The sequence below is a fragment of the Podarcis bocagei genome (genome assembly GCF_964188305.1).
Source record: "Podarcis bocagei genome assembly, chromosome: 15".
Classification (NCBI taxonomy): domain Eukaryota; kingdom Metazoa; phylum Chordata; class Lepidosauria; order Squamata; family Lacertidae; genus Podarcis; species Podarcis bocagei.
This window is the reverse complement of record NC_138141.1, coordinates 11,262,126-11,275,688: the sequence shown is the minus strand read 5'-3', so window position 1 is coordinate 11,275,688 and position 13,563 is coordinate 11,262,126. Positions and strand designations below refer to the sequence as shown.

Here is a 13,563-nt window from a genome sequence, read left to right as displayed (position 1 = left end):
GGCCCTGCCTTAATTTCATTAGGTGTACTCTGAGTAAAACTTAGTTGAATACCACCCTTAGTCACAACAGCTGTAGGTGCAGAGATGGCAGGCCTCTAAGGGTATAACTACACAATATGTTAACAATGTTTATGAGCAACGAGAGTGTCCCTCCCATCCAATGCTAATTCTTGCAGAATGTGATACAGTGGTACCTCGCAAGACGAATGCCTCGCAAGACGAAAAACGCGCAAGACGAAAGAGTTTTTCGTTTTTTGAGTTGCTTCGCAAGACGAATTTCCCTATGGGCTTGCTTCGCAAGACGAAAAACGAAAACGTCTTGCAAGTTTGTTTCCTTTTTCTTAAAACCGTTAATACCCTATGGGAAACCGTGCTTCGCAAGACGAAAAATTCGCAAGGCGAAAAAACTCGCAGAACGAATTAATTTCGTCTTGCGAGGCACCACTGTACTGTGGACTATTATCCCCACCCCTTTTCCAGTTATTTTTTAAAAAAACTAAATTTTGATTCCTAGTCACATTGTGAATGTAATGTACAGTAGCTAGGAGCAGCAACTGGAGACAGCTATTGGCTATCATGTTGTGCTTGCAGGCTTCTTGGAAGGATCTGATTGGCCACTGTGGGAAGCAGAACGTTGCACTAGATGGAGCTTTGATCTGACCTAGCAGGCTTCTTTTTATAGTCTAATGTTCTTTCTGTGTCTGTCTTCATGGGGAAACATTTGTGGTGCTACAACAACGCCATGAGAAGATAGGGTTTCCAATCTTGTGTCTTCCTCTTGAAGGAACACATCCAGGACGGAATTTGGGGTAGGGGGGGTGCTTAACTTTCTCCTGTCTACCAATTTCTCCTGCAAATGCATGGAGTTTAAAGTATTTCTGCCACCTGAGAAGCAAAGCACCTCTCCTTCCCGTCTACCAGCTCCCTCCACAAATGCCCTTCCCTACACTCAAGTCATCTTGACAACTTGGATTCTGAATCTTCATTTGCCAAGGCAATGCATTCTCCCACCCTTAACTCTGGGCATCAATGATCACACTTTGGGCAAACAATTCCCACCAAATCCCAACCTATTCATTATACCGTGCCACATTATACCCTATAAAGCATAAGCATAATTTAAAAACAAAATGAGCTCAGAAAAGAATCCTGGGGAAACATTATCTCTTCTTAAGAGTCACCTATGGGAACCAAACACAGAATAGTGCACCTTGCCAAAAATACAAACGTTTTAGTACACGGTACATCCAGCAATTAAGGAAGAAAGAGAAACATATACTTATATAGTAGTGCTTTTAATCTCAAGAGCGTTTTACAGAGCTTGTCCTCTCACTGAATAGAGAGCTCTGTGTCACGAACGCTGTATATTCAGCTCCTGTGTGTAAATCCAGCCCACTTCTGCTGCCCCGCTGATCAGGCCCATCATTACCCTGTCAATAACAGAGTGCCTGGGAACAGCTGAGCAGTATGCTTAACCTTCTCCACTGTGCTGCAGACTCTTCTGGCTGAAGAACCCGCGCTCCTGCTTCTGTCCTACAGCAGGTGTAGCAGTTAGCACTGTCCAGAGCAGGAGGCCAGTAACGAAAAGAAAAAAAAATCTGGACAATGTAAGATCACAGACCCTGTGAACGGGTGGAGGGAGTGGAGCATCAAGCTAAAAAGAACCTTCAGCTCCAACTGACAGTTGTCCTGGGACAAGACACCATGAGAGGAGACCCTCTGGCTCCTGCCATCAGCCAGGAAAACTAAGGCTGCTGGGAAGCTACGCCTTCTGCCTCCCAAGAATAATATTGAGACAGAGGGGAAGCCAGAGTGGCAACAGCTACAAGGAACCCACTTCTCCCCTCCCTGCCTGAAATAATACTCTGCTCAAACTCCCTCTGGCCCAGAGACCTGAGAAGCAAAGGGAAAGAACCCTCTGGCTCCATCTATTGGCCAATGGAACAAGAGCCACCAATGGCTATTCACACAAGAGCCACCAACAAAGGAAGACCAAGCTGGGCCAAACTGGATAAAAATGCCCAGCACTTTGTTCCTGCCTTGAAGATCTCCCTCTTCTTTTTCCTTTCTCTCCCCTTTTCGTGTGCGTCTGATCTTTCTAGTTTGCAAGCCTGGTGGCAGGGCCTCTGTCTCTGTGGGTGTTGATATGAGCCACTGTGGAAGACAGTCATTGTCTGGAAAGCAGGATAAGAATAGAGTAAATAAGTAAAGCTAAGGGGCTCCATTCAAGGTGCATACAATCAGCCCCAACAGTCATGCCAGCTGAGAAAGGTCTCTATGCAAAACTGAAGGGGGTGAGGGAGAGGGAGGGAGAATGCTATTCTATGTAAGAGGAGGAGCTGGAATCAGATTTGCTACCTCTGGTATGGCTTTCAACACTGGAACCCGATTTCTGGATTCTGGAGACTTCAGGGCTCGTTTTTTTCTGTTAACTCGTGCCATTTGGTGGCAGGGTTTTGCGATGTAGATAGCTGGCTGCTACCGCTGCCCAGGGGTCAGGACTGCAAACCCACTTTCCCTGTAGGAGGTCACACTATAACCTCCTGGAGGGAAATCTCGCCGAATCATTTAAAATTCCTCAAGCCTATGAATGAAAAAGAATTTGGACAAGTAAACAGCCAGCGCTTGAGGAATCACACTGGTACTGTCACCAAGGAAGAAAAATAAAATGACTTATTCAATTCTCTTGAGGAGCATCCGGAAATGCTACTGTCTGCTTCAAATGACCCTACTCTTATGGGATATTCTGCAGGCTGTGTATGCAGTTTAAACACAAGTTGTCCTGATTCTTTGCTGCCCTTCTCTGTTTTTGTTTCTCTGCTTTTCTCTGCTGTTGTTTCTGAAAGCAAACTGCTTTCCATTTTCCTTATAATTATTGGAATAAATTAGAACACATCAAACTTTGCAGAAAGGGTCAAGAAATTCAAAGACACTTCTGGAAAGGGAAAAGAGGCTGCAAAACCATCCAGACAAGTGCATTTAACACCTCCGGATCTTAGGCAATTCACTTATCTGGTATTTCACCAGCTCCATGGGGCTGAAGGTCCTTCTAACTAGCTTGTGGCTCTCACAAGAGATTAGACAAATCCATGGAAGGCAAGTTAATCAATGGCCCATATGATAGTTATATGCAATAGGTTCAGAAAGAGCGCACTTATGTGTACCAGGTGCTGGAAAGCCATAGTGGGAGAAGCCTGTTAGCTTTCATGTTCCTGCATGTTTGCTTCCTTGAGGCAGCTGATCGGCCACCCTAGGAAACAAGAGGCTGGACTAAATGGACTTTACAGTCTGATCCACCTGCGCTCTTCTTATGCTCTTAGTTTGTGTGTGCCTTGTGGTGCATTTTCAGAAATTGCTTATTATTATTAATTAAATTTATTTATGATGTCACAGTGTTTCTCAAATGCTTTGAACTCTGCCCTTCTAAACTTATGCCACCTTTTCTGTAGGTGGATGGGGATGAGTAGTTCTGATAATCTCCTGCATGGATGAATATGCAGAAATCCTTGCACACTGTATATAAATATAATCTGCTGCACACTAATATCTACAGACTGGGGTAGTGATATCACACTTGGAAGCAAATGGCATTGATTTTATTTACTGGCCAGGATAGATGCACAATTCCATTGCCTTACCAGGGAGACACAGCATTAGAAAACCAAAAACCTCGTCAAAATTACCTACTGAAAAAGGGCTCAAATATGTGCTCTAATGTATACTTGGTTGTATGTTAGGGCTCATGAAAAATTTATAGGAAAGTATATTCTGGGAGAAGGATCATACCTCAATGGTAAAACACCTACTTGGTATGTCAAAGGTTTCGGGGTCAATCCCTGACATCTCCAGGTAATACTGGCAGTGACTCTCCAGGGTTTCAGACAGAAATCATCTCCAATCAGTGGTAGTAAACTAAATGGACCAGGCATCTGACACAGTACAAGACAGTTCCCTATATTTCCAACTATATTCTTATTTCTCTTTTCTTAAAAAAGCCATATATCACATGGGGAGATAAGCTGTCTTTATTCCTAAGAAGTTTGGCTACTGCTTGCTTTTTTTCTTTTTCTGGTCTACCTGAAGGTCAGAATAATTTCAGCAACAGCTCTGGCACAAAAGGTGATTCATAAAGCATAAAAATGGTAGGGTTGTGTTTTCCTTATTTTTTATGTATGAAGAGGGTTCCAATTTTCCAACTAAAAATGAACAAACTCTTGCTTGTGTTTGTTGTCAGAACTATAGCTTCTTTTTTTAGCACTACTGGATACTGGAACTGGTTGGATTCTGGTATTATAGATGGGGGGGGGAGGTATAGGAGGTAGGATTTTCCATTTATGAGGTATGCTAATCCTGTTCAGTTGTTGAAAAACACCAAAAACAGCAAAGGGGAAAAATTATTCTCTTATAGATCACATTTCGTGGGATCTCTGAAGCTATGATAAAAACAGTAGATTTACAGTCTGGAGATGGCTCAAATATGATTAAAAGGTTTCCTTAAACCTAGAAGATAGCTGTTCTCTCCCTGACAAAAGGGTCAGTGATCTCAATGTAAGAGGAGTTAATGACAACACATTTGAAGCATGCAAAGAAGCCTGACAGGCTCTCTATAAACCAGAGTCATTATAATAGCAGAAAAAGGGTTTGTGCCCAATCAGAAGACAGCTGCAGGATCCAATCATAGTTCAGCATAGGGTCCCCATGACCTTTAACCAAATACGTACAGCTTTTATTTTCTGACATCAATGCATAGGTTACATTTTACTTTTTCAAAACAGATTACCAGCATTATTCAGCTTTCACTATATACACTTAAAGCAGGAAATACACTATCCAGAAGATGGAAAAAGAGAGGAGGGCACAATTGTTTCTATAATTTGTTTGCCTGGCCTCTACCCGAGCTTCCCCAAGCTCCATTTAATGGCTGCGCCAGATGCATTGAGTGAATGGGCTTGAAGAGGAAGCATAACAATGATGATAAGAAATTAAATCCCTGTGGCAGAGAATGGGTAAGAAAATGCAGGTTTGGGTGGAGGCGAGGGCTGTGTCCGAGCAATGGATGATTGTGGCATGGAGTAATTATGTCGTTCCTCAGCTAATCCGAGTTCTTGGATTGGTCTTTTTTGGTCTGCCTGGCTGCGTTCTTTCACTTCAGAATGATGGAGCTCACGATTGCTGCCCTCTGGTTAGCTCCTCTGGGGTCAGAGTAGAGGCTTTCTCCCCCATCCTAACACCCAGAACAAACAGCCCAGGTGCTAAGGATAACCACACCAAAACACGCATCATTGCAGATGGCAACTGAGGCAAGTAGCACTCCCCCACTCTGTAGCTTTTGGCCACAACCCAGAATATCTGATTCATTCTATCTCTGTGCCTTAAAAGCACCAGAGGAACTTTCCACCAGAAGAGGCAGAGAGCCTAACCTTTATGATTCTCCAAAGAGGCAGAATCTTTTCAAACCAGAGCTGTGCCATCAATCTCAATGACATGGCTGGATTCATATTGGTGCATGTGAAAGAAGGGAGAGAAATGAGGTAAAACACAGCTCCCAGAGAACTATTCTATCTTCTTGGGCATACATTGACTCATTCATGAAGACTAGGCGTCAAGGAAAAGCTCAGTTGAGCAGCTCCACTTCAGATTTATCTGGCTTCCTTCAGATTTATCTGGAACATGCTTCCCAGTAAACTCTAAAGGGCAACCTTTTTAACAAATGTCTACCATAGGAGGCAAGTGGATTGGGTTCTATCTTACGTGGTTTCAGGCATACTGAAACAGACAAGAGGTGCAAAACCTGAGCCTACAGTCTGTCCCCAGAGGTGAAAATACACAGCAATGCAAGGAGCAGAAAGTCAATTTTTATCCAAGATTACAAAAGGGCAAACTGAGGAGAAGGAAAGACAGGCAGCAGTACCTTAATGCCGTCCACTGGGTTATGGATAACGGTGGTTTGAGGTTCCTACAGAGGAAGAAAGGATGAACCAAAGAACAAAAGGAAGAAGATAAAAGAAATGAAAGAAGAGATAAAGAAGAAAAAAGGTGGTAATTTGAAGAGACAGGGGAAGAAATGGAGCAGAAAATGGCAGTAAAAATGTGAAGAAAAGGGAAGAGGGTGAAAAAAGACCAAGACCCACATGAGAGCAGGGAGGGGAAACAGAATGGAAGGGGAAAAAGCAAAAGGTAATTAGTTCAGCAAAAGGCAAATGATTAACAAACAGAAAGTGGCAGAGTAAATCAGGGACAGAAGAATCGAAACTGGATTTTTCATGAATGAAACCAAAAATCATATTCAACCCCATGGCAAGATTGTTGTGAGCCCCTTGGAAATGGAGAGTGGAAGCTGACGTTAACATTCAACCTTTCTGCAAGCCAAAGAAACCATTGCAATAGGGAAAATGATAGGAAGCGCCAAGGAGAAGAGAAAATGGCAGGAATGAGCTCCCCAAGGAAGTGTGGTCAATCCATACCATGGCAGTTAACATCTCAATAGAGGCTCCACCTGAGATCATAGGGAAGAAGAAAAAGAAAAGAAAAAGAAGAGCGGAAGCCCTTTGACCACATCCCCTGGTCCTGAAGAGAACTTTTCATTAAGAATGAAAGTCTATCCCATTCAGAGACGCTCCCTCTAGAAGGATGCTCTGGCTTATACCTTTCACCCATAGCAGCTCTGTGCAGAAGGATTTTACAAAAGGGACTGGGTTCTGAAGAGTGCTCCTAGTGCAACCAATATCAACTTGCAAAATGCCAATAATCTTCATCACTGAATGCTTACCTTTTGCATCAGTGTGGTGGCGGGAAACCTGACCATACTTTAAGAGACATTTAAGATGTACTTACCTGGAAGAAGATCCCTCGAGGCGAGCCACAAAAAATGCACCACAATGATTTGTTTTTTTAATGGGCCTTTTTAGGTCTGTGACAGCTGGAGTGAATATTTTAGGGTGGGTTTTTAAAAAAAGGTATTAAATGAGCTAGACTATTACATCATATTATTTTTGTCTGGTTTGCTAGGCGCAGGTGATCAGATGCAAAAAAAAAGTCAGGGCTTTTATACCTTGGCTGACTCTAGACACATCAAGAAAGTGATTCAGTTAAATGCTCTGTAAACTTCATACAGGGAAATCCCATTGGTGAAAGGCAGGACTCCACAGCGCCATCTGGTGTCACAGTGTTATAACATCTATAAAGAGCTTTATCTTTACGAATGTAGCTGAGTCCCTTGAGTAGCTAGAGAAGAAAAGTGAACCAATACTGAACTAGATTGACTAAAAATCTGATCTGCTAGAGCAGCTTCCTTATTCTTCAAAAACGTACAAAAGTAGCTTGATTAGGTCATTAATTATTTCATTAATCAATTTTGGAGCACTCGTATTTTTTAAAGTTGCATAACTGCCATAATAGGAACAGTTTTAAAGGGAAGCAATCTCTTAAAAAACTGATTACAGTTCACACTTTTCCAGATTATTCTGAAGTTCCACTGTTCTTCCTCCGCTGTTGAAGGCAGGATGCCTCTGAAATATCAGTTGCAGGAAATCGCAAGTGGGGAGAGAGGATTTCCCATGGCATTTGGTTGGCCACTATGAAAACAAGAGTGCTGAACTAGTTGGGCTTTTGGCCTGATCAGCAGTGCTCTTCTTATGATCTTAAGTCTTCCCCATGGCTGACACCTAAAATCTGGGTCCTGCAAAGTGGCTAATGCTGCAGACAGAATATTAATCATTATCTTGGAGAAAAATCAATGGGACTCTATTTTTGTGGCTTGTATTGGAAGGCTGATCCCAGGTGAAGCTGATTGGTCTGCAAAAGGGCAGGTTCTATATACATGAATGACCCATAGCCATGGTAACTAGCGTTACCCATTCTGGAGGCAAGCTGGTATTGGCAACCAAAGCAAGAAGTCATTATTGGCTTTGTGGGGAATGAAACAAAGCTAAGTTTGATGTTTGCTGCCCAAAGTCAGTTCTCATCTGAAGAGGCTGGAACGGTGGGTGGGAATATCTGCTGTGGGTAAATGGGACTGAATGGAGGCAACATAAGCCCCACATTTCTTTTCAAGATCCAAAGTTGCTTTTCTCGCCCCAGCAGCACACTTTGAATGGGAGCATTCACCAGCTACTTCCTAAAATTCACAGCTCCACAAGGGGCTCTGACTATGGAAGTCATTGAGAGATTGGCCCTTTGTTCCTTCAGCCGAGCCAAGATTTCTCTCAATGGACAATTGGTGAATTGGACTGGAAAAGACATCCATTTCGTAATGTCAAAAGCACAGTTTTTCAACCTCGTTTCTCTGGAGGTGCAAATATTTGTTCTTTTGGCACTGTTACAGAAGGAAGCTGTAGCTTACTGCTGTTGCCACACTGTGCCTAAAGAACTTGACATTCTTTCCCAAACTGATATTAACTTCTGGGGATTTTGCATGGTGGGAAAAGAATTTCCCATCAGGCTTTAGGTTATTTTCTGGACTTCTTAATATCAAGCAAATAACATGTTTGAATGGGACAAATTCAGTACCAGTTTTAGAAAATGTTTCAACTTCCAATGCAAAGAGGGGAAATGTTTGGCACTGTTTGAGACGAAATATACCAGACCAGCAATTGCATGCTCCATTCTCGCTGGAAATAATAGTTTATAATGTAACTAAAAGATTTCAAAATGCCTCTTTTAAACCGATAAAAGCAACTAAGTGGGATGCAACGGCAATAAAATGCTTGAAAGGAAGGAATAAGAAAGGAAGCTAGAAAAGATAGATGCACTCTGCAATCTGAACATGGCCGTATCATATAATAGAACAGCCATATAGAGCTGGCTATACCATAAGGATAATGCCTGAAAAATTCTACAAAACTTTGCTATTCCATTACAAGGGCTCATCTATGTGTTTTTTACACAGTGGAAATTCACATTACATTACTGGAAAATTGCATGTTGCCTAGAGAAGGTAGGTTATATGGCATTTGACAATATTGGAAACAGACAATTATTTGAGGACTGAGTGCTCACTGTCCATATCCTGAACGCAGCAGGGAGGCATGGCTGCAATGTATCCATTTATCCCAATATATACTCACTTGGCAGAAGAGGGCTACCACAAACCCTACAGGGCCTGGAACGTCCTGATGTAAGACATGACGACATTACTGGTAGAACTTGAAGCAGTAACATATTCGGGGTGGGGCTTGGAACCTTACTGCTACTTACAGCACAATCCTGTACATTCCTACTCAAAAGCAAGACCTGCTGAGTTCAATGGGGTTTATGCCTGGGTATGTAGCTATAAGAAAACAGCCTCAGTATCCTAACCTGGAGTAGCGTGCCCCGTACATTTTGAGCAATAATGCAATCAAACATGCAATTTTATAGAGCTCACGGCAACTATTGGTTAGATCTGCTTCTGAAAAAACTCAATTTCTAGTTTCAATATAGGCACGGGGAAGGGCCATAGCTCAGTGACAGAGCGTCTGCTTTGCATGCAGAAGGTCATGTGTTCAGTGCCCAGCATCTCCAGGTTGAGCTGGCAGCAACCCATCTCTGAAATCCTGGAGGGTCAATGCCAATCAGCGTAGATAACACTGAGCTAGATGGTCCAATGGTCTGACTCAGTATGTCAGCCTCCTATGATCCACTCTGTCCTTTCTGTCTTTGAAGTTACAGCATAAGCTGCTGCCAAGAGGTTCATCAGATGGTGATCTACAGATGATGGTGAGGCCCATCAGCATCCATCTTGTGTGATAGATAAAATAACTTGGACATCAGTCAATTCAAGTTTGATATGCAATGCCCTCCAGTATACAGTAGAAGACCAAAAGAAAATGTAATCTAATGGGTTGGATCCAGGCTAAGTTAGCTAAACTTGGTTTGACTGAAGACAATGGAACTTAACAAAGTCATGACTAACTAGTTCCACTGATTTCGGCTGGTCCTTAGTTCAAGTAACTTACTCTGGATCCAACCCAATAAGCTTTAAGCTTCTCCAAATCACCTCTGAGAATTTAGAAACTTTTTCTACAATTCTAATTCCTTTACATGACAATGCCCCATTCATTTGTCAGTGCTTGTGGAAAAACTGGAAAGTTCTGAATGGTTCCTGTATGTATTATTGATAGCACTCAGTTCATAGTATTTTCTTTTAATTTGTATAAGATGATAGAAAAATAACCATGCAACTTACCAGTGGTCTGGAATGCCCACGAGAACACAATAGGCTATTGCAATAATGACAAACACCTACACTTCAGAAATATTTCACAGCCACAATAAATCATTTAACTAATCAATCATTGGCAATGTATGGGATGGGTAACCTGTGATAACCTTGTGAATTGGTCATCAAGTTGGTTGAAGAAGGTTGTATGGTAAAATTAAGGATGCCTGAATTTCAAATGAGTGGTTGGATCCCATACAAACAAAAGTATTCTGATGAGTGTACTCGATGAGGATTTATCAGAATTTCAAATATGCACATAGAAAAGAAATAAGCTTTCCATACATATAGCTCAGTGGTGAGGAACATGTAGTCTTCCAAATGCTGGACTCTCAACTCCCATCAGCCCCAGCCAATGTGGTCAATGGATGATGGGAGTTGAAGTTCCAACAACATTTGGAGATCACACATTCTCCATCCTGGTACTAGACAAATGTAACAGACACAATAGATTTGTGGAAGCCAACACAAACAAGTCCTTCCAGGTTTTGGGAACTGCATAAGAGCCACCCAAGTTAATTCTAAGACCAAACCATTCAAAACTTGTTTGAAGAAACGTCAAGCAGTATGAAGCTACCGAATAATAAATAATTTGTTATTTTCAGTGTGACATTAAAGTGACCCAGATTAGGTTGAATTTAAGCCAAAGCATATTTTAAGGAGAACATAATCCCAGCATGTGATTGGCAAGACTCACATTTCTGTGCTTATTTGACTGAAAATGCCTGCTCATACTGGAAAAATGGATCATGTGAAGCCACCCTTGGAAAGGATTTGTTAAGGTCAGAAAGACTAACAGCCCAATCTGTTACTCCCTATACAGGATTACTTATGCAGAACCAATTGGGCAGCACTTATACTAACAAGATGCTGAAACAGATTGATGGCAAGTTGAAATGTTCTGCCTCTACTTTTATGTGTGTGTGTGACAACACAATACACAAGAAAGGACGGGACGGGACTAGAAGGTGAAATGAATGCCCTCGTTTCCTTCTCTAAATCCTTGTGTCTTTTATATGCACACAACCAACATGCAGAACTGCAAGAGTGGATAATTGCTTTCCCCTCTGTTGGGTCTCTGTGTGACAAAAAGGACACGAAGCTGAGGTTAATTGCTAAAACTATTCTGTCAGAACAAAAATTCTAATTCTATGTCCTTTTTAAAGCACATTCGGTAATTGTTTTGCTGGCACCATGCCTGTCCCCGACAGTTGATGCTCAATTCTAGCTCAGCACCTCTGACTAAAGTAGATCTCTTATAAATAGATACTCTCTGGGGAACTCCTCCGCTCCTGCTTCTAGCAATCTTTAACCTTAAAAAAGTTTGTGCTGTCTTATTCAGTGTTTGTCTGACAGACAAAGAGATGGGCATTGCAAGAATTTCTTCAGCAGTTCTGCTACCCCTTAATCAGCTTTGGACAAGTTGGGTTGGACTCGATGGCCCTTGTGGTCTCTTCCAACTCTATGATTCTATGATTAAGTGATCAGGAATCAATGCATAGAAGAGGCCACAGGCCAAGGTCTGTGACATGGATAATTTTCAGTCTATATATACTATTTGGGAGTCTGATAATTAGGCTAGAGCATGAGAAACCTACCCTGGATTGATTCAGCAGATTAAGGAAACAGAGGTTACAAGGGAAGGAAGGGTTAGTTAAAATGCTGAGAAAAACATGGTTCTACCAGCACTGGTGAATGTGTCTCTGAATTATACTACGGAATACAAGCATTTAAACAACAGACTTGACATGCATATTCTAAGGATGGATTACTTCAGGGTAGTTAGCTCCCACAGATTTAGGGGAGTGGGAAAATGCTAGCCCCACATATAAATTGCATGATCAATAATATGGCATTAAAATCCTACCTGCCTTTTGAAAGATCTTATAATTGGATGAAACCAGAAAAAAGTTTGATTTTTTACTTTTAATGTCTAGATTAAAAACAGAAAGTGATATGTGAGTCAATTCTCACATCACCTTTATGATGTGGGTGCCCCTGAGATACAGAATCACATGGGGCCATAACAGCATGGGAAGCCATGTATGCAAAACAGTTCATACATGTAGAGGGTAATTTTCACCGTCTTAGTGGAAGCATTCACTTCTGGATGTGGTTAAAATCACCCCACTATATGGGGGGGGGGGCTGCTTCAGTCATACAGTTCAAGCCACACAGAATTTGACATCTCAGTGCCATCCATGCTAGAAAGGTCTTCAAGTCTAAGCACTCCTTTTCCTTATATATGATGCCCAAATCTGACTCTCGACTGTTTAAATATCAAACATATTCAGAGCCACAATAGTTTTTAAGAGGCACTGAAGTACTGTATTCTAGCCATTCAGGTCTGCATTATTTTCAGGCACTGGCCCAATTCAGATGTAACAATAGTGGACCACGAACAAGCATTGTGCCTGCATGCTTCAGACTCCCATTTACTCTTCTATTCTCTTGTATGGGGTTATCAAAAGTTTCTGAGGTTTGTTAAGCCACAGATTCCTGTTAGATATGATCAGGGAGATGTGGTTTGATCAGTCTACAAACAAGAACCTCAAACCAAGAGCAGATTTTATGGTTTGATATCCTTGTTTGTAGTCAGAAATTAAATTGCAGTTTCCTGATTCAGATATAATGGGAAACTATGGTTCAACAAACCCTGGAAATTTTCTGTCGTGGCAGATGAAAAAAAGGAGGAAGGAAAAGGAAGTACAGAAGCACAACACTTGTCCTTGGTCCAATAAATAATGATTTCTTGGACCAACTGGAACATCTTTATATACTCAGAAATAATTATGCCGTTGGTTTTATAGGTTTCCTAACAAACTCAAGTCAACATTGCTGGCATTTTGTTAATCATCTTTAGAGTTCCTAATTTTACTTGTAAAATTCATTCTGCTACAATTTGCCTGAGCACTCTAACTTAGGGCAGTGCATAATGTTTTTTTATTATTGCGACTTGCCTTTTTTAAGGAGAAAAATGCTTGTTTCTTCATTGGGTTCCATAATGAACCTTCTGACCTCATCTCTTATTTCAGGAACAACTTTTGGTATAGCAATCCAGCAGTGTGACATTCCATATCGGTACCAATACTTGGCTCCCACCATCCAACATGATTCTACAACCAGTGGATCCTTGACATTTCTCAACACAGTCCTAAGAAAAGTTGGGGTTTGTTTTTTGCACTTTGGGGTTTACATCCACAGGCGGCAGTCCAGGGACTGATATGGCTGCTTGGGCCCCAGGGGAATTTCAGAGAGAAAAACATAAAGGGGACAGACTGGTGTGGCAAATGAGGCCTATGAATACTTCAGGTGGCTGGTGAGGTGTGGAAGAGCTACAATACACTCTTTCTTATTGCTTCTGC

At 41.7% G+C, this 13,563-nt stretch overlaps 1 protein-coding gene across 16 annotated transcripts in view; it reads right to left on the bottom strand.

Annotated features, from left to right (window-relative positions):
- The window catches only part of CAMK2B (calcium/calmodulin dependent protein kinase II beta), a 209,053-nt gene that overhangs the window by 34,200 nt on the left and 161,290 nt on the right, over positions 1-13,563 (bottom strand). For 8 of the 16 annotated variants that reach the window (XM_081171646.1, XM_081171654.1, XM_081171661.1 and 5 more), the window contains one exon: positions 5,912-5,956. The exons of the other annotated variants lie outside the window; for them this stretch is intronic. In XM_081171646.1, coding sequence (XP_081027772.1) covers positions 5,912-5,956 — 45 coding nt within the window. The remainder of the gene's footprint in view (positions 1-5,911; positions 5,957-13,563) is intronic. 16 annotated transcript variants of the gene reach the window in all.